At 33.8% G+C, this 26965-nt stretch overlaps 1 protein-coding gene across 4 annotated transcripts in view; it reads right to left on the minus strand.

The window, feature by feature from the left end:
• The window catches only part of prkcg (protein kinase C, gamma), a 97372-nt gene that overhangs the window by 18729 nt on the left and 51678 nt on the right, over positions 1-26965 (minus strand). For all 4 annotated transcript variants that reach the window (XR_015511134.1, XR_015511135.1, XR_015511136.1 and 1 more), the window contains exons 6-12: positions 26569-26697; positions 22083-22239; positions 21759-21960; positions 19285-19467; positions 7650-7823; positions 3057-3148; positions 2176-2238 (exon numbers count right to left, since the gene is read on the minus strand). Coding sequence is in view for 1 of the 4 variants with exons in the window: in XM_087286763.1 (XP_087142889.1) it covers positions 2176-2238; positions 3057-3148; positions 7650-7823; positions 19285-19467; positions 21759-21960; positions 22083-22239; positions 26569-26697 (1000 nt within the window). In the remaining 3 variants the exon portion in view is untranslated. The remainder of the gene's footprint in view (positions 1-2175; positions 2239-3056; positions 3149-7649; positions 7824-19284; positions 19468-21758; positions 21961-22082; positions 22240-26568; positions 26698-26965) is intronic.

The raw sequence follows: 26965 nt of genomic DNA on the forward strand, positions 1-26965 counted from the left end.
ATTGCTTTTAAAATGATTAGTTAAATTTACCTAAGAAGGTAAATAACCCATTTGCTTTAAAAAAAAAAAAAAAGATTTTACTTTAAAAACTGTGTAAATCTGTTGTTAAGAAAATGCCAAGGTTCCACACAATCAATTTGTGTTGGGACAACATGAAGGAATTATTTTAACTTGTTAGTTTTAACAAATTTAAGCAGATTAAAGATTAAATAATTAATTTATACCCACAAAAACACAAAACATTGTGTTCTTTCAGCTCATTTTATACAAGCAGTTTGAACAAACAAGCAAACGTAGATTTTGGGAATATTTACTTTAAAAACAGTGAATAAGCCTGTTGCTTTTAGTTACTTCACTTTACTTAAAAAAGGTTGAGTGAATCTATTGCTTTTAAAGCATTTAGTTGACTTTATTTTAAAAAAAGTGAGTAAACCTAATGCCATAAAATTCATAAGTAAAAAAGTAAATTATATGCATAATTATACAAACAATTTAAGCCAACTTATCAGTTTCTAGTTACTACACTTGAAGCTGTGTACTTAATTTGTCATCTTGGAATTATTAGGATCTATTTGTATTTTTAATGATTTAGAGATATTGAGCTTCAATAGGTCATACACCAGGCGCAATGCGGCGCAAGGCACGATGCAATTATTGTTTGCTAGTTTCAGCTTGATGCAAGAGTCATTTTGCAGAATGCTGTTAAAATAGCAAATGCATTTGCGCTCATATGTGCGCCCATAGGCATTCTGATCTAAAAAAGGAGGTGTGTTGAGGCACATTGCTGGCACATTGCTATTTTGAGGAACTAGAATAGACTGTTCAATAGACCAGCTAAGAGGAGGTCTAAAGTCCAGTGCAAAGCGCGTTAGTTGTGCGCCTTGCTTAAAAATTGCTTAATACACACAGGATGTACAGCAATATGCAAATATCTTTACAAATAAAAAATAATTAAAGAATGAAAATATTACAAAAATTAATATTTTCTAACCTATAAAAACCACTTCCTCCATGCCTTCTTCATCTCGGAAGGGTTTTTCAGTTTATTAATGACAATTTGCTTTTGTATAATGTTATTATTATTTGCAGTATTGTTTATTATATGCATATTTATATTTGTTTTTATTAAAAACAAGCTTAGATTTGCCCACCTGTAATGTTTTAGACCATATGGGGCATAGCATAAGTATTTGGAATTTTTTTTCCCAGTTTTTTGACCACACTTTGTAATTATTTTGAAACTAATCTTAATTGCATAACAAACAAAACTAATTATGTACGCTAATGGATGTCTGTGCGTACAACACATTTCCTTATCCACCAGAGTGAAAGTGAAAGTAAAGAATGAGGAGGCTCAACTCTCGCGCTGTAGATGCTCTGTTTAACTGTTTCCTTGCAAGTGAAGCGTTCAGTTTTTCCACTTACTAAGTCCGCCATGTAAATAGCAACACAACTGACTCTTTAATGGAATGGGAGATGAGACTCTGGTTTATTCTCAAAACATACCTAAACCCATTATGAGAATATGCTCAACCCTGTTAGACCATGCGTCACGGCGCAAAGCAGATTATTATTTTTTTTAAATAGTAAAAGTGGATTCAGAAATGCCCTTAATGCTTTTGTACCTTGCACATTGGATTTTGTGACCGTCAAAATAGAGCTCAAAGTGTTTGCATTCCATAAAGCAAACAGTATATGTGTAACATTTATATTTATTTTTTATTTTTTTTAATAAAAAGTCTTAAAATGCAAACAACTTAAAAAAATCCTTTAATGTAAATAAGTTCATTAAGAATATGTTGATAACTCAATTTTGACAAAAATCTCAGATATTACCTTCTAATTCTAAGGTGACAATTTGTTTTTTAGTAACAACATTTTTAAAAGGATTCAGTGACTCATAATTTAAAGAATACTAGTAGCTGGCAATAAAAGTAAATTTAGGAAAATTATGGGTGCAAACAACCAGCATTTTTAAAAAAAATCTTCTTTTCCGTTCAACAGAAGATAAAAATTGATAAAGTTTTAAAACCAAATGATGTTGAGTAAATGATGAGGTGATTTTTACTTTTGGGGTTAACTTTCCCTTCAAGGCAGAAGTCTTTTTTATTTTTTTAAATAAGTAATGTAATTAATCCCTTTTTTACAGTGAAGAAGATTTTTTGTGCCATATACCTGTATATGATGCCTTTGTTGTGCAGGAAGAACAGACCTACAGCAATCTCAGCAGCATAAAACCTGCCGACATCAAAATCACTCATTAAACACACATTCTCCCTTCACTGCAGGGCACAATTACTGAATGGAGCTGAACTGGTGAGTTTAGAGACAGAAGAACAGCAGGAAATCACAAAAAGAGAGAAAAATCTATCTGGATTGATGGGAAGTTGCTTTTGAATCTACCTAAATGATTTGATTTCTCTCAAGGATAAGTAATCAAGATGCGGAATTCTACTTTGAATAGAAAAAGAATTAAAATGAGATTCAATATAATTGTCACAGGTTTAAATGCACAAAGTAATAAACGTGTTGGAAAGAAAACGTTAATAAACAACCAAAACAAAAGCTAATATGTACAAAAAATGAAAAACTAACAACCGAAACTCATGGGTTATCAATCTTGATGTCCTATCATGCTCTGAGCAAATTTTGGGAGGAACTTTACTGAAAATGGAAACAGTCGGCAACTTCTAATAAACTAGCCTGAAGCGTCACTCTAAAAATCCGATAATAATCATCTACAAAACCTGGAGGAGATATTATTATCATCATTCATCCAAAGCAAAAAGTGTAGAAGTATGAAAGAAATTACCCAAAAGATGAAACTCAACACTGTATTCAAAAGTTTTAAGCTTTTAAGTATTTATATAGAAATTATGATTAAAATTAGTTCTTGAAGCTTTTAATTTGCATTCATCCAAGACAATAAAAATGTTTCATAATTTAAATAAGCCAACAAAATGATAAAGTGTACTTTATTTAGAGTCAGAAGATAATAAATACAACAGACATAACAAAAATGAAACAGGATTAATGTAAAAAGTTGCTAAACTCACGCTGCATGTGGTTCTTTAAACTTGCCAACGATTTGGATGTGAAACATAAGATCACCACCATTCACATACTCCATGACGTAATACAGACGATCCTACAACACAAAACTGATTATTAGCATAGTCTTAAATAGGCATAAAAACTTAATCATCAATCAACTTACTTGTTCTCATGAAATGCAAGTAAATGATACAGAAAATGCCACAGCAGATAAGCAATCACTCAACACAAGAGACAAGTTCATCAATATAAATTCTAGTATGATCCATTAATATAGCAAAAAAATATATATATTTTTAGAAATATTTAGTTTTTTTTTTTTACATTAAAATATGAGTCATATAAAAATGTCATAATTAAAGCTTCCATTTTAATTGAAACCGGAATACTGGTAGGGACATAATAAGCCTTTTGTCTTTATTTAGTTTGTACTAAAGTTTATGTCTTATTTAAGTTTGTATGACTATATAATTTTAAATTTATTAACAAAGTTATGCTTTAAGTTGAATACTAGTATATTATGCATTGTGTAATACTGTGTATGTAATATTAAGAAATAATACGTGCTGTCATAAAACAAACATTAGAAATTAGATTAGTTAATAGATATTAGTTATTACAACTCTTATGTATAAACATATGTTGAAAAAATCTGATATGTAGAAAATATGTAAAATATTATTGATGAAATAATAATTTAAATTGATTTAAAATAATAAAATAATAAATTAAAATAATTTCACAATGTTATTATTATTTTTATTATCATTATTATTATTATTATTATTATTATTATTATTATTATTATTATTATTATTATTATTATTATTATTATTATTATCATTATCATTATTATTATTATTATATTTTTTGGGGCTGAAATGTGCCTGTGTATTCCATTAAAGCCACCCTGATCTCACAAGAAAACATAAGTATTTTACACTTTGTCTGTTTAATGGCTAATTTGTACAAATTCAGAGTTAATTAGTACGAAAGTGTATAATTTTAATAAGGAAGAATGGCACCCCAACCCCACCGTCATTGGGGGATAAGCAAATCCTAATAAACTGTACAAATAAGATTTAAAAAAATTCATATGAATTAGCCACCAAATCAAAAAGTTACGAATTGCCGTGAGATTCTGTTGACTTAATCATTTTCCTTCAGCTTCCTATTTTAGAGGCTGCCACTGCAAAATGAAGCACAAACTATTCCAGCATATGTTTTATGCAGCGGATGCGCTTTCAACCACAACCCAGTTCTAGGAAACACCCATACACACTCAATTACACAATCATACACTATGGTTAATTTAGTTTATTCAATGCACTTATAGTACATGTCTTTGGACTGAGGGGGAACTGGTCCAGCTGGGACTTGAATCAGTGACCTTCTTGCTGTGAGGCGACAGTTCTAACCACTAAGCAACTGTGCCAGTCAGATTGTGTTGATTAAAGCAAATCATTTTTTACAAATGCATTCATTTTCAGGCACAAATTCCGCAAAATAGCAGTTGTACTTCATGCCCAGTTGGATAAATTATGTAAACTGTCTTGTTAGCTGAGACCACCAAGTTTTCTCTGTTGCTTCAGTTTCTGTCACCTACAGCCAAGGCAAGATAACAGCCCACTTTATCTTCCGAGGCATCAGACTACAGCATCTGCTGTCTGCAGGACCTGATCTTCTGAACAGTGGGATGCTGTACTTTTCCACTGGGCAACTGATCGCTGAGCTCCATTTCGTGTGTTTGACAATGATGCGCAGTTTAAATACGCAAACAGGTCATTATCAAGCACAGTCATATTGAGTGTTTGTTACAAATTCAATCCGACAGGGAGGAAAAAACTCAAGCCATTTAACGAGAGTAATTCAACCATTAAATCCAGACACACACAAATACTTGTATATATAGTTTATAAGGACTCTTCATAGACATAATGCATTTTTATGAATGTCAAAAGACCCCGTTAAGTATGATTTTAAAGTGTTTTGTATTATGGGGGCACAATAACACACATGGTTTCAAGGACTCTAGACAATGCATTTTATATCATACCACTAAATTTTGAATGTCAAAAGACTATGTTAAGTATCATTTTAAAGTGTTTTAAATTATGAAGACACAGGTGTGGTTTACAAAGACTTTTCATAGACACAATGCATTTTATGCCCTACTAGTAAACCCTATCAGAGAATTTGAATGCCAAAAGACTGTTAATAATAATTTACAAGTGTTTTGGATTATGAGGATACAAGGATAGACATTAGGCTTACAAGGACTCCCTATAGACTTAATGGATTTTTTTTTACCCTGCCACTAAACTCCTTCAGAGAATTTGTATGTCAAAAGACTGTTAAGTATGATTTTAAAGTGTTTTGAATTATAAGGACACAAGGACACACATATGGCTTAAAAGAACTTTCCATAGACATAAGGAATGTTATACCCTACTATTAAACCCCTTCACAGAATTTGGATGTCAAAAGACCCAATTAAGTATGAGGTAACACTTTATTTTGATGGTCCTTTTTAGTAGACTGCTTAATATCTGTTGATACTGCTGCTAAACAGACATTTAACTGACTATAAGAAACTTTGCAAGTACAGTACATGTCAACTTACAATAACCCCAACCTAACAGTCTACTAATAATCTAATAAGAATTGGTTGACATGTACGTAGATGCAATGTAACTTAAACTCAACAAATGAACCATCAAAATAAAGTGTGACCATGTATGATTTTAAAGAGGTATGAATTACAAGGACACAAGACATGTACTCATAAACCACCAACAGAGTACAATTAGGTCACACCCATGTCATTATACACTGTCATGTCCTCGTAAACCACATAAACAAGCACGCACACACAAAAAAAACCTCTTCTCTTTTTCTCTCTTTTAGCACTGCAGCTGCCAGTGTATTTCATTAGGCTGATTGCCACTTTGCAATACGCGACTGCTGAAAGAGGTCAGACTATTAGCACTGCAAAAGTCATTTTTCTAAAGCAAAATGAGGCAACTAAAACTGCAAAAAAAAAAGGCCCTCCAGATTCATTAGCTAGACAAATAATTTTTCCAGGCGAAACGAAATGGCAAAATGATCAACGGATTCGTTTTTTTATTGCACAAGTTGTTCCAGGTTGACTTGCATGTCAGAAGCTTCCGTTATTTTGCTCATTCATTATTCAAGCTGACGCTTTACAAACACTGTTAGTCAAAATCGTACCAACAATCTGTTCTTGCCATTCCTCGTGCCTCTCAAAACCGCTAACTGCCTTGTTCAGTTCAGGGCAAATTAATTTTACATTTCGATCCCTATCTAGGCCAATGTAAACAAGCATTTAATGAGGCAAAAGAAGAACAGCAACCATGATGCTCTCATTTTTACTATGATTAAACAGCTTTAGTCCATAGCTGACATACTCATTAATCTCATCTGATGAGGGTTTTTTTTTTTTTTTAACAATTTAGTTTGCTAAAAGCAATTTACATGTCAAGAAGCGAGTACAACGTTTGATAAATATATTAAATGATTTACGTTCACATGTGGCGAGGAATTTAACATCAGGTGTTTATTATTTTATTAAGCCAAGATTAGAACACAGTCATTCTGCTCATTATTATTTTTATATAAACAACATTTCTTGGTAAGTAACTAATATCAGTAATCAATAATCAACTTGATTACTACGTACTTTTCTCCTAAACAATATCCATGAAAAAATGTGTGGGTTGCTACTTAGCATCTCTGTCAAATTCTTATTGTCTTAAAATCTTAAACTCCAGTTTAATAACCATATTAAACATTTTATATACATTTTCTGTTTCTAAAAAGAATATATCAGAAGATTTATACTGATTCCATGAACATTAACAGCTTGCTTGTAGGAATCAGCATCACTAGCCTGCTTCTAGCCAACAAATAAAACCAAAACAACTATGGTAATTAGCTAAACACTGGCAACAACACATTAACCATTAGTGTAGTAGATAGAATGTAGTAATTAAAATTAAAAAAAATAATGCTTACTACATCTTTACCATATTAAGACCTTGGTTATTAAAGCCAAAGCTCTCCAAATAAATTAGTGTTATATATATGTGTACATATAAAATCAACATTAAGCTAGAATCTAATCTATTCACTAGTAAACACCTTGTAAACACTTTCAGCTGCAAAATGGCACCAGTACCTACCTGAAAGCTGTGATGGAGATGTTGATGCATTCACACCACTAGGTGTCACTATATTATACAACCAGATAACATAAACAGAAAAACTACTGTATTCCATCTTCTAAAACAGCCAGAATCTGCCCTGGGAGGCCACATGTGGACATGAAGGACCAACAAATGTCAGTACTCATGTTCCAGCTGTGCAAAGCCAAAAAAAGTGATTTAAAAATCCCCCTGAAGGTGAAGACCGCATCTGTTCTATCACTAAGGGACGAATGACATTTCAGCCCATTTATATTTCATAGTTTACAAATGTGCATATGCATGTATAAACCCAGGCTCCCACTCTCTTCAATGATGAAGCATTCACACAGGCTTACACACACACACACACACACCAGTGATGGCACAGACCTCGGTCTGAAAGGCGCAGTAGAGCGAGGTCAGGAAGTGAGGTCGTCCCGAGAGGGCCAGCACTCTTCTCTCCACCATGGCGCTCTCCGTGTCCTCGTCCTGAAACAGCACGTCTTTCTTTAACATCTTTATGGCAAACAAGCGCTCGCTGCCCTTCTCTTCTGCCAACAGGACCTGCCGAATGACAAGGAAACCTTGTAATAACACCTCTTGAACATGAATAATTAAGAGTTCATCATCTTTAGCTCACATTCCACCAGCAGTGAATCAATTGGGCAAACACAAGACCAGAGCAGGAAACATCATTCAATGTGAGTTTTACATGCACAAGAGAACATGGCCACAAATAAAACCATTTTAAGGTCAATATTATTAGCCCCTTTAAGCGATATTTTTATTTTGATAGTCTACAGAACAAACCATCATTATATAATAACTTGCCTAATTACCCTGTCCTGCCTAGTTAACCAAATTAACCTAGTTAAGTGTTTTCCAAAGATGGGTTGCAGCTGGAAGGGCATTCGTTGCATAAAACAATTGCTGGTAAGTTCGCGGTGCATTCTGCTGTGGTGACCCAGATTAATAAAGATTGAACACTTGAAAAGAAGATTATTAATAACTTACTTCAACTTTATATATATATATATATATATATATATATATATATATATATATATATATATATATATATATATATATATATATATATATATTTATATATATAATTGAAGATAGTTTTATTTATTAAACAGATATATTTATTAAAATAATATTTTACTTATCATACATATTTAGAAATGAAGAGATAATACAATTAAATTCAAACAAAATATTGCAGAAAAGGGACAACCTACAAAGATTGAAAAATTTTTTTTTACATATTTTTGCTTATTTTGCTTTTTTTTTGTTTTTTACTTTTAAAATATTCTGTATCGTAATTTCACCATTATTGCAAGTTATTTTGTTGGATAAGCTCCAGATTTGGCTTCAGTACTGACTAATCTAATGTACATGCACAAATATAATATCGTATAGCTTTCTATTAAAAATATGAATTTAAAAGATAGATTTGTGAGGCGTGTACTCATATATGCTGAGCACTGCAATTATATTTATGTAGTTTTAAGCGTGAAGTTTGAGAAAATATAAGAGGTCACTAACCAGTTAAAGTTATATTTATGCAGTTTTAAGCATGATGTTTAAGAAAATGTAAGTGGTCAGCAGTGTTGGGCACTTTCCTTTAAAAGACTAACTAGTTATAACAGGTTACTTCTCACATAGTAACCAAGTGACTGTGTTACTTAATTATAAAAGTAACTAGTAATTACTACAGTAACTGATGCATTACTTTAAAAAAAAAAACTTATTTGTCAAATGACTATAAAATAAATATTAAGTATGTCTCAGTCAGCTTTTTTGTTGCCAACAAGTCCGACTCCAAGTGATTTGATTTAGAGCAGGGGTCACCAATCTCGTTCCTGGAGGTCCGGTGTCCTGCAGGGTTTAGCTCCAACTTGCCTCAACACACTTGCCTGGGTGTTTCAAGTATACCTAATAAGACCTTGATTAGCTTGTTCAGGTGTGTTTAATTGGAGCTAAAATCTGAAGACACCGGACCTCAAGGAACAAGTTTGGTGATCCTTGATTTAGAGTATCTACCGATACCAAAGCCTGATCCGATACTTTCATAATACATAAAAAAGGAATAAAGAAGAGTGAAAAAAATAGATCCAGGATGTTCCTTATTTTTTCTTTAATTCACTCTTTTTTAACATTCAACAACGCTGTTAACACTTCTGTCAGGTACAGTAGCTTGAACAATCAAGTAATACATTGCATAAATTCTTTACTTTTGGACTTTTTTGCAACAGTAAATATATTTATAAAAAAAAACTAATATAAAAACAAATAGCAGCTCAACTAAAAATACCTGGCAGACATTTCCAAGTTTACATATCTCACAGTTTGTTATGGCAATGTTGTCTTCATCAACTTTATAATACCTCCAGACTGCAGACAAACTCACGCTTTCTGCTTATGGCTGTTTATACTCGAGACCTGATTGAGAGGTAAAGTTTGATTCTGATCGAGTCTCAAACTGAGAGATTGGGCCAGATTTCTCATCATGTGTTTGGATCTGGACATCCCTAAAAAATATAAAACATTGTACACTAATCAACATTATTTTAATGTTATTTTAGCACAATGTGAAAGACAACGGCAGCATGTCCTCAACTATATATCTAGATATTTTTATGTTAAATTCTGTCTGAGTAATAAGTGTTTGCGGTGGAAAAAATTTACATCTTACACCTGAAAAAAGAATTTTCATCAATCCCAGTTGTAAGATCAACAAATAATAATTTGACTTTTAGTTGATCATTTGGAAAAGTGGGAGGAAGGAAGATTTTTTGAAGTGCATCCCAATCATCCCAATTACTTTAGAAGACCTATTCATCTTTTGTCTTTTATTCCCAAGATTCTAATAGAAATCAGTTAAGTTTGGGAAAGAAAAAATCATGGTTTAGGGTTTCATTCAGTATGGGGGTGTGCGAGAGATCTGCAGAGTGGATGGCAACATCAACAGCCAGAAGTATCAAGACATTTTTGCCACCCATTACATTAAAACCACAGGAGAGGGCAAATTCTTCAGCAGGATAGCGCTCCTTCACATTCTTCAGCCTCCACATCAAATTTCCTGAAAGCAAAGAAGGTCAAGATGCTCCAAAATTAGCCAGCCCTGTCACCAGACATTTGGTGGACATTTTCCCAGTTGGTGGAATGAACTCCCTAACTGCATCAGAACAGCAGAGTCACTCGCTACTTTCAAGAAACGACTAAAAACTCAACTATTTAGTCTCCACTACACTTCCTAATCTGCAATTGCCTCTCTGAATATCACACTAACTTTACAAAAAAAAAACAAAAAAAACCTAATACTACTAATACTTCCCTTCTTAGACTTTACAGACCTGAAACTTGCCTATCATTGTTGCTCTTAGTTGTGTAAATTGCTTCCTTGTCCTCATTTGTAAGTCGCTTTGGATAAAAGCGTCTGCTAAATGACTAAATGTAAATGTAAATGTAAATCATATTTTATTTTGGTAAAATACGCGTAATCCAGAGGCCTTTGGCTTTCCTATTAGTCACTTCTGAAACCAAGTGATCAACTAGAAGTCTTGGATAGGTGTCAAAACTTTTGTCAGGTAGTGTTTTTGCTTTGACGTGGGAGCTTTTCTTCTTCTTTGGTGTCAGAGCTCATATTATCACCTATAATCATATATCACCACTAATTTTGTGGCAGCATGTGACGTGAGGTGCTTCATTAGATTAGAATTACTAGTCACCCACACAGAGAGACTCTTTTTCCTGGGCATAAGTTGCACGATAAATAAACATTCTTGCTTTTCACCTCAACAATGAAAAAACTGATGAAAAAAAAGTATCACAGTTAGTAACGTTGTTTATTTATAGTGCAGTTATTCGCATTACTTGTGGTCAGTAACCAGTTAATTCTTTCACAGTTTTTACATTTTATTTTACTTTTTACTGAATTGTACCGTAAATACTGTACAATTGTATTATAAAAGAGAAAAACAACTCTCTTTAAATTAAATTGATATTTTTGCTGGAGTTTTTCCAATAAATTAATGTCACATCAAAAGACAACAAAACGTAACAATTTTATAGTGTTTACAAAAAGTCAGTCAGTCACATGATCTTCAATGGAGTCCTTCAATTAAAGTTTTCTGTGTACAGTAATTTCCTAAGTTAAAAAAAATAAGGATGATTTATTGTAAAATCAGGCCTGAGTTATTTATTAACGATTTTAAAATTTTCTTTTTAATTTAAAAGAGCTGTAATTTATTAACTACGCTTGAGAAAGCCACACCATATAGGACAGTTTTTATAACAAGAGGTCAATGAAAAACAATGAAATGTTTAAGCATTTACTGCATTTTAAAAGATGTCAGTACTAATTATATACATTTTTGTCATGTATGACAGTGAAACTGCAACGTCACGCCAACAATCCACGTATTTAAATATACAAAGAACAGAAATTCTTTCATATTGTGTACTCATGAGATCATGTTCTCTTTTCTCCCTCTTGCTGTGTGTCAGTTTTCTATCTCTGGGTCCCAGGTCTCTCTCTTCTGCTCTTCACTTTAATCTCTTCCCTCATTTCTATCCTTTCTTTAGCACGGTTCTGCGCCCTGGAGGATGTGCTGTCTACTGAGTATAACCCTGGACTCTTATATAACCAAATATCTTGAGAGAGCACACACACACAAATGATCACACACCAGAAACACGCGTGCACACGCTATCATCTTCTTTAAAATGATTTTATACAGATGAGGGCAAATTGATTAGCCCCCCTGTGAATTTTTTATTCTTTTTTAAATATTTCCCAAGTGATGTTTAACTGAGGAAAAAAAATTGCCCAATATTTCCTATAACATTTGTATTTCTTTTAGTTTGGCTGTAATAAAAAAAAAATCATTTCAGCCAAATTTTGAGGTTAATAATATTAGTACTCTCAAGAAATATATATATATATATATATATATATATATATATATATATATATATATATATATATATATATATATATATATATATATATATATATATATATATCATACCCCCAGAATGATATGATATATACAGAACAAACTACTATTGTCCAATGAATTGCCTAATTACCCTAACTTGTCTCGCAACCTTATTAAGTGAAGCCTTTAAATTTAAATAAAGCACTTTAATCTAAGTAGCATCTTGCAATATAACCAGAATAAAATATGTACTGTCATCATGGCAAAGACAATAGGAATTAGTTATTAGAAAATACACTCACCTCACTTTATTAGTACCTCACCCCTCTCCTTTTGAATGAGCCAATCACATGGCAGCAACTAAATGCATTTTGGTATGGTCAAGACAATATGCTGCAGTTCAAACTGAGCATCAGAATGGTGAAGTGATTTAAGTGACTTTGGCATGGTTGTTTGTGCCAGACAGGCTAGTCTGAGTATTTCAGAAACTGCTGATCTACTTGGATGTGCATGCACAACCATGCACAATCTCTAGGGTTTACAGAGAATGGTCCAAATAAGAAAAAAATATCCAGTGAGTTGCAGTTCTGTGGGCACAAATGCCATGCTGATGCCAGAGGTCAGAGGAGAATGGCCAGACTGGTTGGATCTGACAGAAAGGCAACAGTAACTCAAATAACCACTCGTTACAACCAAGAGCATCTTTGAACGCACAACATATCGGACCTTGAGGCGGATTGACTACAGCAGCAGAAGACCACACTGGGTGCCACTCCTGTCAGCTAAGAATAGGAAACCAAGGCTACAATTCACACAGGCTCACCAAAATTAGACAGTAGAAGATTAGAAAAACGTTGCCTGGTCTGATGAGTTTCGATTTCTGCTGCGACATTCAGATGGTAGAGTGAGAATTAGGCATCAGCAACATGAAAGCATAAATCCATCCTGCCTTTTATCAACAGTTCAGGCTGGTGGTGTAATGGTGTGGGGGATATTTTTGGCACACTTTGGGCCCATAAGTAGCAATTGAGCATCGTGTCATTGCCACAGCCTACCTAGGTATTGTTGCTGACCATGTCCATCCCTTTATAAACACAGTGGGCCATTATAACCATAATGGGCCATGTCGTAAAGTGTAAATCATCTCAGACTGGTTCCTTGAACATGACAATGAGTTCACTGTACTCAAATGGCCTCGACAGTCACCAGTTCTTAATCCAATAAAGCACCTTTGGGATATGATGGAACGGGAGATTTGCATCATAGTCACTGCGTGATGCTATTATGTCAATATGGACCAAAATCTCTGAGGAATATTTCCAGTGCCTTGTTGAATCTATGCCACAAAGGATTAAGGCAGTTCTGAAGGCAGAAGTGCGTCCAGCCCGGTACTAGTAAGGTGTACCTAATAAAGTGGCCGGTGAGTGTAGTTTTAAAAACTATCTTGCTTAAAAATGTATAGCAATAAAAATCTACTCAACATTACACTACAATAGAGAATAAAACAAGCTAATATTTGTGACTTCATCTGCACAGTATACATAAGAATAACCAAAATTACAAACAAACATCACACACTCCTCCACTCACCTAAATAAAAGACTGCACATAGTGTACAGTACACACAACAGCATGCACGCACACACACACTCTCCATGTTATTCATCCTCGGGGATCAAACAGCTCAAAGTCCTTTACTCATGCTCTCAGCATTGACACATAAGAACAGAATTTAGATTCTGTTCAGCACAGAAACACCAAAACAAGGCATTCGCTTCATAACAGTTCAACATTCCCAGAGATTCACATGGACATGCAACCCAACTGTTGCACTTCATTTATCACATAACCGGATTGACCTAATCATGAAATGACCACGTTGCTGTGTATCTCCAGCTATTTTAAGGTGAATGAGGTGTGCGTCTCCCTGGGCCTGGAGTCACAGCTTCTGCCTCCTAGAGGAGCTGAAGAAGAGCCACAGCTGCACATTTTAGATAGGGAAATCAGCCCCCTCCTCTCGCAGCTGGGACCAGAAAAGCTTTAACGTTTCCCCCTTCTGCCTGAATTAGCAGCAACAGCCCAGGAACGAATGAGACAAGGGCCTAATTCAGTTCCAAGGACACCATACCCTTCGCACTCCTTATTGCATCTACAGGGAGCACGAAGTAGATGTGTTTGTTGATGGGTGAGTGCAGTCCCGTGTAGCCTGACTTTCGGCATAAAAATCTGATATGCTTTGCAGCCTGTTCTGCCCCAAAACCACCTAGCCTACTTCAACTGAATCAAGAGTTAGAGTTCTGATATTACACTACTTTAAATCATATTAATGCTATTGTAGTCTATATCTGGGTCTCGTTACTTTGTCTTGTTGTAAATAAATCTGTTACTTAACAATTTCAGTTGATAATAATTAACAGTATTTTGTGATTCACTGGTGTTTTATGTTTATTTACAATTATGTTTATACATGATTAAGACCTTGATCTCTTCTATTTTGATTATGCAGTTTTTGACTGTTTTTGACTTTGCAGTTGAACAATACAAATTTCTTTATATAAAGTTTCAATCAACCAATCAACCAACCAATTAACCAACCAACCAACCAACCAACCAACCAACCAACCAACCAACCAACCAACCAACCAACCAACCAACCAACCAACCAACCAACCAACCAACCAACCAACCAACCATCCATCCATCCATCCATCCATCCATCCATCCATCCATCCATCCATCCATCCATCCATCCATCCATCCATCCATCCATCCATCCATCCATCCATCCATCCATCAATCAATCAATCAATCAATCAATCAATCAATCAATCAATCAATCAATCAATCAATCAAATCAATCAATCAATCAATCGTTATTGTAAAAGAAATATATAAACATTTGCAAAAAATATCGAGTACTTGCAGTACCATAATTTACTAGACAAATCCAGACACGTCAATATATATATGTATACTAGGGGTGTCAAAATTTGTTGTTTCTTCGATGCAGATGTGAACAATTTAGTATCGGTTCAGTAATAATCATAACCGGTTATTATGTATTGACGTCATTTATCACATATGCGTTACTATGGCAAGGTAGGAGACCGCAAGTAACTAAAATGCTCCAACTACTTAAAAAGCAGGTAACTGTGAACAATTTACTGCTTGTGAGTTTGTTGGACAGTCTTTCACTGACAGGGAGGTACATCAGAACCCAGCTAGGAAAAAATTCAAACTGAAAACTCACTACCTGTGCCCCATTTGACAGCTAGCGTGTTCGCCAGGTAACGTTTTATCTCCTCTCCCGTCTGATACAACAATAATGTTACTTGTGGATTCAGACATGAGTGTGTCTGCAGAGCGAGTTTTCTTCACCGTGTTGCCGAATAATGAATCAGCTGATCGCCATGGTCGTTTAACATCTGTGTCCATGTGACTCTTTGCTCAACAGCGCCAGAGCCATGCCGACAATTAGAGCCAATCACAGTCTTTTCTGTTGAGCGTGTGATCAATCACACGCATTTAAGAACTCGCTTAACACTCAAAAAGCAAGCGGAATAATATTTATATTTGTTTATTTGCTATTAATGCTCATGTTAATCTGTGTATGTACTTTAGTTTTGTTTGATATGTTCAAAAAGAGTGTTTTATTTGAGCTGGTAAAAAATAAAGGTACGGTACATATATGTGACTGCTTGCATTAATACAAAATTGTATTACAAAAAATAAATCAAAATAAAAAAATCTATAAATTATACATTTTATTAAAAGAATTTTGTGATGTAAAATATAAATTGTTTATGGAAAACATGGTCAATGCACCACGATGACTATTTTTTTTTTAAAAGTTTGAAGTATGGACATAGTTACTTTTGTGGCTAACTTTATATTGGGTTTGCCTTTTATCAGCTACCCATATTCGTAGTAACACTCCGGGGGTATTTTTCTTTTCAAAATCACATGCGTTTTTAAGAAATAAAACCATTTGAATTTGTTCAAATTAGCCACTTTTCTTAATAATACATACAGTAGCTACATCTCCTTTTGAGAGCAGGCTGGCTAAACCTCATTGAGCAGATTTAGTAAGCAGGAAGATTTAGTAAGCTATGCTTCTTGCTAACATAATTCAATAGACTCTAAAAGATACAAATAATATTTCATATGCTTGACTGGAAATGATAAGAACAAACATGAATATTATCAGAATTCCTGCCCTGGAAATCCTGGTTCAGTTTGGCCAACCACAAACACCTTTTGTTCCTCAGATATCTGTTGTAATTTTTGGCAGTCTGTTGTATGCTTTTTGCCCTATCTGACCGATTAGTTCAGCCCAAAATATGGAGTCACAGGTCAGTTCAGTGGCACTGTTTACATTCTGCTCTCCAATATGGCCAATCAATGACCTGTCATGAAAAAACTATTGTATATCTTTGTCTGGATGTTGGTCTCGGCCTATGATCTTAGGTCAAACCTAATGTGCTTTGCTGCACAAAATCCAACAATCATTTCAACCACTAGCTGGTTGCTAACCAACATACCAGTTTTACTCCTTTATCAGGGAAGTAAACCCTTTATCAGCAGAATGAACTGCCCCAGTGTAGAAAACGATAATAAATAATACATTGCCTACCTTATTTTGTGATAAGAAGCAACACTGGATCACAGAATGTTATATAAAATGCTCTACTGATGTTATTAAGTGAGTTTTGAGCAAAAAACATATATAAATTGTTGTGCAAATTTTTATGCTGAGCTAACATGCTACGATAGCTAGCCTCGCTTGATGGAGTCATGATTATTGCATAATTCTCTTCAAAAGTAAAGACTTGTGGATTTCTTTATAAGAAGGCATATGTGATATAAACCCAGAGAAGATGAAGTGATAAATTATATCACATTAATGTGAGATTAATAGACAGATTATTAACAGATTAATCATCATCTGAATAATTTGAAAGCCATTCTACACTGAAAAAAAAAAATTCAGAGATGATTCCTTGGATTTACTCACATTTTTTATTTAAAAAAAATATATTTTTTTTTAGTTAAGTGGCTCTAAACAATTTATTTGGGCTGAATTTAAACAAAAAATATGTAGAATTTTATAAAATTAATTTTTTTGTTTAAATTCAACACAATTAAATAGTTTGCAACAGTTTTGACATCATTTTTCTTAGTGTAAACGCGGCATGATTTTTTACATGTTAGAAGCTAATTTGATAACTGGGAATCTGCCAAACGAAGTCGTAATTTCATCCTTAAATACATTCATTGTATTGACCTAATACTTTGTAAACATAATTTGCTGACGGATGGAATAATTAAGCCTGCCAAAGTGACTGAAACTTGTTGATTACAGTCAGCGTTAGCCACTTTGGTGTTCAATATGCATCAGTGAAGCGAGTAGGTGGTCTGAGAGAGTGCTGTCAGACTCTCAGACTACAGAGAGTTTGCTTGAACGATTTTTGTTTCTTTGGCAACCAGGAAAGGAATGGAATTAGTTATTACACAAACAGCAGGGTCCACGAGTCAATCAGAGTGAAAAGGTTGAAATGAAAAAGTTACATGAATTAGAATTTAGTGTTCATTTAGTTTTGTAAAGGCACGCGCTGTTCATTTTACATCAAAGGATTGATTTGTTTCCCAATATCTCAAAATGTTTAAAGTTGTGCTCATTTCCAGGATTTCCAGAAATGTTGTGTGGCCTTATGGCCCCATGCACACTGCAAAAAATGCTTTTCTTACCTAGAGTTTTTGTCTTGTTTCTAGTTCAAACATTTTTTTCGGCAAGTAAAAAAAGCACTTGTTTTGTTTTCAAGTCAAGGGTGAGTGAATTTTCCTTAAAACAAGCAAAATAAACAACCAATGGGGTTGGCAAAAAAAAAAAAGATTCTTGCTTCTCAAGGTGAGTGCGTACTTTGGCACTAAAGGTCAAACAACAACAAAAAAAAGGTCAAGAATCTTGGTGTGACTTTGGAGTCAGATCTGAGTTTCAATAATCATGCCAAAGCAGTTAGTAAATCAGCATACTATCATCTCAAAAACATAGCAAGAATTAGATGCTTTGTTTCATCAACAGTAGGGTGGATTACTGTATCGGCCTCCTCACTGGCCTTCCCAAAAAGACAGTCAGACAATTGCAGCTCATCCAGAACGCTGCTGCCAAGATTCTGACCGGAACCAGGAAATCAGAGCACAACACACCTGTCCTCATGTCTTTACACTGGCTCCCAGTTACATTCAGAATATATTTAAAGTATTATTACTTGTCTATAAATCCCTATATGGCCTAGGAACTCAATACATTAAAGATATGCTCACTGAAAACAAACCTAACAGATCACTCAGATCTTTAGGATCTAATAAATTAGAAATTCCAAGAGTTCAGTCAAAGCAGGGTGAACCAGCTTTCAGCTACTACACCCCTCACTGCTGGAATCAGCCTCCAGAAATGATCAGATGTGCTCCAACATTAGGCACATTCAAATCAAGACTAAAAACACATCTGTTTAGCTGTGCCTTTACTGAATGAGCACTGTGTTACGTCCGACAGATCCCACTATCATGTCTTTCTTTTCTTTTTTTAAATTCTTTTATAACCTGTTTTACACATTTTAATCTGTTTTTAATAATTTTTATTGTTTGTTTGTTTTTATTTTCTTATACTTGTCTTTTTTATTCTTGTTTAAAGCACTTTGAATTGCCACTGTGTATGAAATGTGCTATAAATGAAAATAAACAAAAATAAGTAAATAAATAATCTAAATATTGACTATGTAATATTGAGAAATCACCTTTAAAGTTGTCTAAATTAAGTTCTTAGCAATACATATTATTAATCAAAAATTACATTTTGGTTTATTTACAATAGAAAACTGAACAAATCTTGACATGGAACATGACAATTTCTTTAAAAATATTATGATTTTTCGATTAATGTAAAATTTATAATTGACTCATGGATACAGTGTTATTCGGCTATTCCTACAAATATACTCATGCAATTTGCAAGACTTTCAAGGTTTCGTGGTCATATATGTACAGTATATGAAAATAAGTGTAATTTCATGCACCTTGCCAAAACTCCCTTTTCCCAGAACCATGAGGAAGTTGAAATCGTGCAGCCCGATGTGGCCTTTACCCGTGTGCAGGACAGCAGGAGCTGGGCTCAGAGCCGGTGGGGTCACAGCGGGAACAGGCGTCGTCACAGGAGAAGGAGTAGGAGGAATTGAGGGCATCAGAATCTCCTCTGGTACCTTCACAAATAAGGACAGTGACAAAAGCAAGAGCTTGTTTCAGTAAAGACATACAGTGCCCTCCTGTGGATGTGCTGTGAAAGTGACAAATTAGAGACGGTCAGACTCAGATGACATCATCAAAATGTGTCTGTTTGTGACTGCATGTTGTCGGAAAGAACATTTGATTTTTGCTGAATGTGTTTATTCGCTGACCTCGGGAGGCTTTTATTGCACTCTCGGAGCTGAATATAGCATGCTGACAGTTTTATCTAGAGTGACTTACAGAACACCAATTACGGGGATAATCTCCCCTGGAGCAAACTGAAGTAAAGAGCTTTGCTCAAGGGCACAATGCTGATGCTTCATGGGTAGTCACTTGAAGATGTCGGGAAACAACTTTTCATCTGCTATCACCAACTTTAGTGCATAAAGGTGCTGTCTGCAACATCTAGCACTTATAGTGCTATAGGAAATGAAGGGTGTTGGTGCAGTATGCTGAAAAATGGATTGATGTCAGAGGTGTAAAGAGTACCTGAAAGCTACTTGAGTAAAAGTATGACTTACAAAGCTACAAGTCACCAATCGCACACATGCAAAACAATAAATGAAGACACCACCACCAGTCTGCACATTTTGAACTGTAGGCCTTCATCATAAAACATACCTGACTCAGATCAGCTCTTTAGTAAAGAGCTCTATGAACTGAAACATGTATTTCAGATAAGAGAGACATACTGTACAAAATGTGCAAAGTGGTGTGTCCTTAGGACAGACTTAAGCTGGGAATCATTTCTACCATTCCTTTAGTTCATTTCATCATTCATTACACATGAAGTCAAGTAAAAAGTATCTATACTTCTTCAAAAAATGTGTAAAGTACACTGTAAAAAATATATTTTGATTAACAGATTCTTTATTTGGTTTTTCACAAGTGTTTTTGTTTATTTTAGTTTGTGAATTGCATTTTGGGACCTTAATCGCTGCTCTGTCGACTTTTGAATTTGAAAATCAACTCTAGAGTTAAACAAAGTGGCTTTCATTTACACTTTAGTTGTTTGAAATAATATAATGTATAATAAATAATATATAGAGAAATACATCTTTAAAATAACAGAAAATGTAGTGGAAGTTTTTTTTTAACATAATTTACAACACCAACTCAGACAATATATCACTTTCAAATATTAAAAATGTCAATAAAAGTGACTTTTTTAATTTCGAGAGTTAAAAGCTGTTGAAAGATAACCTCACTATAAAGCAATTCAAAAGCATAAATAAACAAGAAAATAAAAATGAATCACAAAATGAGGAAAACAGCTAATTTACCAATATTTTTTTGCAATGTGCAGAGCAAACATTGCTATTATATTGGATACAAAGTAATTACAAAGTACAAAATAATTAACTTAGTATTTTTGCTCCAAATAAATAAATAAATAAATAAATAAATAAATAAATAAATAAATAAATAAATAAATAAATAAAAACATAAATGTATAAATGAAAGAATCAAACAAGCTAATAAATAAATAAATGAAATAAACAGGCTCATAAATAAATAAATAAATAAATAAATAAATAAATAAATAAATTAATAAATTAATAAAACAAATAAAATAAACGAAACAAAAAAGCGGATGAATAAATAAATGAAACAAACAGGCAAATAAAAAAAAAATAAATAAATAAATAAATAAATAAATGAGTGAATAAATAAATAAATAAATAAATAAATGAGTGAATAAATAAATAAATAAATAAAACAAACAAGCTAAGCTAATAAATAAACAAATAAAATAAACAAGCTAAGTAATAAATAAATAAATAATAAAAAATAAATAAACTAATTATTTAATTAATTAAACAAACAATCTAATAAATTAAACAAACGGGCTCATAAATAAAAAATTAAACAAATAAAATAAACAAACTAACAAATAAATAAATAAGAGAATAAATAAATAAATAAATAAATAAATAAATAAATAAATAAATAAATAAATAAATAAACTTGCCAATAAATAAATAAATAAATAAATTTAGATAGATAGATGATACATAGATAGATAGATAGATAGATAGATAGATAGATAGATAGATAGATAGATAGATAGATAGATAGATAGATAGATATAGATAGATAGATATAGATAGATAGATAGATAGATAGATAGATAGATAGATAGATAGATAGATAGATAGATAGATAGATAGATAGATAGATAGATAGATAGATAGATAGATAGATAGATAGATAGATAGATAGATAGATAGATAGATAGATAGGTGTGAGTAAATGATGTGAGTACCTGCAGGTCTGGATCAGGCACAGGGATGTTATAATATTCTCCCTCATCCTGGTTGAGCAGTTTGAACCAGCCGCTGACAGACCGTCTGAATATCTCACTCACCCCGAATGACAGAGCGCCCATGAAGTCATTGCGTGAGGTTCTGTCCCAGTCCCAAACCTCTACAGACAAACGCCTGTCCCACTGTCTGCCCCGCACTGAACTACACACACACACACATAAATAAATAAACACAGAATAACTTCACATATGATTAGCCTTCACAGGCTGCTTAGCAACACAGCATAGCAAAACCCTGTCAACCATTTACAAATAAAAACTCACAAAGTAAAGCTCTCGTTCCAGATGGGGTTGAGTGTGGAACGGATGGTTTTAGTTTTCTGTTTGCTGTGGCTCTTTGGATCAGGGATGAGTTTGAGCTTCACATAAGGGTCCGACAGGCCGTTGGGGTCCATGGGTATGAGGTTAAGCGCTTCATGAACTGAAATATAGATTTGATAGTGAGTTTATACTAGGGAAATCAATCAATTAAAATCGTTAAACTGCGTACTTACAGTGCTCTGCATTTATAAGTACACCGCTCACAAATCTATTTAATTTATATTTTTATGAGGAAGCTAAACAATATTACATTTGTGCAGATACAATACATTATATTAGTCAGTACTAAAGTAAAATCAAATAATAGCTTACGATAATGGTCCAAAAACTAGTACATCCAAATTTATATGTCATAGAAAAATATTAAATAAAAAAAATAAAAATAAAAAAAGCAAAAACATAACTAAATAAAATAATAAATTTATTTGAAAATTTGTAGATTGTAATTCTATTTGCAATATGTTTGGTGACTAAAATATTATTTTTATAAAATAAAAATCAAATGCACCAAAATACATTGCCTATATTCACTGAGAAATGGATAAAATTATTCATCTTCAAAATGGGCTGTACTTAATTATGAATTTTCAACCTCAAAAGTTAACAGAGCAGAGATCAAGGTCTCATAATGTAATTCACGACTGTAAATATATGGAAAACACTTGTACACCACAAAATATGGAAACTGTTGATTAACACTTTTCCCCCATAACAAAACTGATTAAATTAATGTGTTATTCACATCTATGTCCCGATCGGTTTTTTTTGCCTTCGAATCTGAATAAGAGTCATTTGATTGAGTATACCCATACAAAAAACCTGATCCGATACTTCTATAATACATAAAAAAGAATAAAGAAGAGTGAAGAAACAGATGCAGGATTCAATCGATTGTGCGGTAAGTCTTTGTAGAGACATGGGTGCTACGAATGAACTCCAAATGTCTGTGGTGAAGAAACATGGGGTACATCTTATAACAGCACAAGTAGTTTGCCAGAAATCTTCTTATAAAAAGCTGGCAGAGCTTTCTCTGTGAAATTGTAGCAAGACGGCATTTCAAATCAAGGTTCTACGTTTTTTTTTTAGGTGTCTTATCAGGTTTGTTGAGTTAAATGTAGCCCTTTCCTTTCCACCTCTTGCAATGCCAAGTTTACATATCTTACAATAGTGGCAATGACAATTCTGTCGTCTTTAACTTTTTAATACCTCTAGACCGCAGACTCGTACTTATCGCTTCAGGTTGTTTTCGTGTTACACTTTACCGGCATTTAACATTTTGGACATTTTGGACATCCCTAGTTTAAAAAATAACTGCTTTTTCCTCACCATCTTATGAAATAAAACAATTTTAATGCATATCTGTAGTTCCATATGTGATTATACAGTGAATACAATGTTGCGCTGCATTATTAAACTGACCCGTCAGTGCATGTTTAAAAGCTCTTCTCTGTACAGCATTAGTAGTCTTCTCACTACTCATTAGCTTCTTTATGGTGGTGCAGATCTAAGAGCCACAGGCTTAGTTAAGTTGACACAGCGCAGCGAATGCATTGTAATACAGCAGACTGAGTGTGTATAATTAGCTCTTTCTCATGTACTGATGATGCTGTATGCACACATTTCCCTCTGCTGGAGGAAAGTCGAGCTGTGCCAAATAACACAATCACCAGTATGATTCCTTCACCAGCAAACTCACTCAGCAGTAAGGAAAAAAGTCTTCGATGAGGCATTAAGAGGCTCTATAATAAACATTACTTACTTTATATGAATAGGTCATTAAACACACCTGTTTTTTAGACTGATATATTCACCGTGTTTTGCAATGCAAAAGTAAGCTCTTTTACACAATTGTGACAGCTGATTCCTTTGCCTTTTGGTAAATAAATGACAAATGGCAGTAAAACTACTTGATCACACCAGTGTGTTTGTGAGTAATTGACTATACATTTAAATGAGATCATTCCATGGTATGTTGAAATTCTTGATTCTGAACATGTGCAATAAAATCGTTGAATGTGCAGGTAGTTTCAGTTAGTTTTGATAAAAACGCTGTTCATAACAAATGCACTTCCCTCAAACATTAGTAGCAACTCAGTGACAGTAGATGGAGCCTTCATTTATCTGTGTGATCTCAAGGACCTCGACATGTGCAACAAGGAAGCCATTGGGGATTAAGTAACTCATAATTATGCTCCAAAACATTTGCAAAGAGGTAGCTAAATGTTATATGAGCTATTTGATCTACCCATGTAATTAATATTTTTACCCTTTAATTACAGTGAAAACTATGTTGGGTTCCACACAGTTCCTCCATGTTGCCCCAACACAAATAGATTACGTAATATTTTTTTGTGGATTAAACATAACTATTAAAAAAAAAAAATTAAAATTGAGAATTGTGTTGTTTTCAACTTATTTTCAAGAAGTTGATTGAACCAGCATCAAAATCCATATCAAAGTTATGATCAATTGTTATGATCACCAGCGATCCAGTGGTTGCAGATCATTAGAGAACTAAAATTCTGCCACTGAACCAAACTACAACCCCCAGAATCCCAGTTCCAATCACTTCTTCTACAGCTGACAGCAATCTGGACACTGACACACACACACACAGCTTACAAGTCCTTAATTGAATGATTACCTTGACTATAAAGACACCTCTCATTTTCACACACATTGCTGAGTCTTGTTTAACATTACTAAGCGTTATCCTTGGTTAATCTTGTCGTACCTTTTGATTTTTGCCTTTTTTCTTATTTGTGCTGTTTGCCACTTGCACCGACCTCTGCCTGTGACCACGACTACTCTTTTTACCCTAATGATACCATTTGTTCCTATTTGACCATTGTCTGACTGAGATGCAAATAAACGGCGCTTAGACCCTCAACTCTGTTGTACCTCCACTCATTTGTTACAATAATATTTATTATAGAATATTAAGATTAAGGGCTCTATTTTGACGGTCCATGCACAGAGCGCAGGGCGCAAACGCTTTCAGGGCGTGTCAGGACGCGTTTTTGCTAATTTAAGGATGGGAAATCTGTCTTGCGCCGCAGCGCATGGTCTAAAAGGGTTGAGTTTATTTTCATAATGAGTTATAGGTGTGTTTTGAGAATAAACCAATTAGAGTCTCATCTCCCGTTCCCTTTAAGACCCAGCTGCGTCGTGCCAAGAGCGCATTCACTATTTACAGGACGCAAAGTAAGTCTAAGTGGAAAAAATTAGCATTTCACAAGCGAACAGTTAACAGTTTTTTTTAACAACAAACAGAGCATGTACTGAATGAGAATGAGAGATAATGGATCACTTTCACTTTCGCTCTTGGATAGGGAAACCTTTACGCACAGACATCAATTAGTCTATAATAAATACTTTTGTTTGTTAAGCGCAAATATTCGTTTCAAAACTATTTCTAAATTCAGTTCTAATTTCCAGCAAACGAATAAATGAAGAATAATAACAAAATGTGCTCAAAAACCTGAGTTATATCCTAAAACACATGCTGTGGCCCATCATGGTCTAAAACCTGACAGGTGGGCAAATCTAAGCTTGTTTTTAATAAAACAAATATAAATATGGATATAATAAATAATACTGCTAATAATAATAACATTATACAAAGCAAATTGTTATGAATGAACTGAAAAAGCCTCCTTAGATGAAGAAGACATAAAATCAGTGATTTTTCAAATTTATGTAGACTAGAAAATAATATGTTTTGTAATATTTTAATCCTTTATATTTAAATTCTATATCTATTCTTGTTATATCCTATATATCCTTAATATTTACATTTTTTCATATGTAAAGATATTTGCCTATTGCTCTCTTGTGCGTATTAAGCAGTGTGTAAGCGAGGCGCAACTCTGCGCCAGAGTTTAGACCGGGTTAGTTTTGGTCTAATGAAAAATCTATTATAGTTTCTCAAAATAACAACGCGCCAGCAGTGCGCATCAGAACGCCTTCCTTTTTAGACCAGAACGCCTATGGACGCACAAATGAGCGCTAATGCATTTGCTATTTAAACAGTGTAGCGCAACGCCTCAAAACGACTCTTGCGCCAAGCTGAAACTACCAAAAGACTATTGCGCCGCGATTACCTTATAATTATAAAGTGAGTTTGCTCTCCTTTTTGAGTAAACTAACTACTTTTTACAGTGTACTAATAAGCATTTGTTGGCTAAGTAAATTATTAATTAACAAGTTTAAGATGCATTATGTCAAAATCAGCATATTGTCAAAATCTGACATTTGTAACACTCAGTCAAAAGGTTCAACCCCTCTTATGTATGTAGGAAAAATAATACAAACCACATTAGCAAACATGTGCAATATGCATAATATGTTCTGCATTCATGATTGTGTTATTTCAGAAAGTCTAATGGTGTTCATGAGTTTTGAAGTTCATGAGTTATTGAGTGTTCACCTGTAATATAAATGTCCTCCTTTTCTCCACGGACGGTCAGTCGGATCCGTCCTCTTTTTTCGGTATGGTCTTGTCCACAGAGACTGGGTACACTGCTCTCACAGCGCTTGTGGACATTCATATCACAACCTCAACCACAAACACACAACATACAACAAATGAAAAGACAGACAGAGGGAAAGAGACTCAGAGAGGAACAAGTTAAAAATTAATACATTGTCCTCCACAAATATTGGCACCCTTGGTAAATGCAAACAAAGACTTTTTTTTGCTAAAAATATACAGTTAAAGTCAGAATCATTAGCCCACCTTTGTTTTTTTTTCTTTTATAAATATTTCCCAATCATTGAGGGTGTGTCTGAATCCACTTTAGCTATGTTAAGGATGGAAAAATATG

This window comes from Danio rerio, chromosome 16 (assembly GCF_052040795.2).
Source record: "Danio rerio strain M-AB ecotype USA chromosome 16, GRCz13ab, whole genome shotgun sequence".
NCBI lineage: Eukaryota > Metazoa > Chordata > Actinopteri > Cypriniformes > Danionidae > Danio > Danio rerio.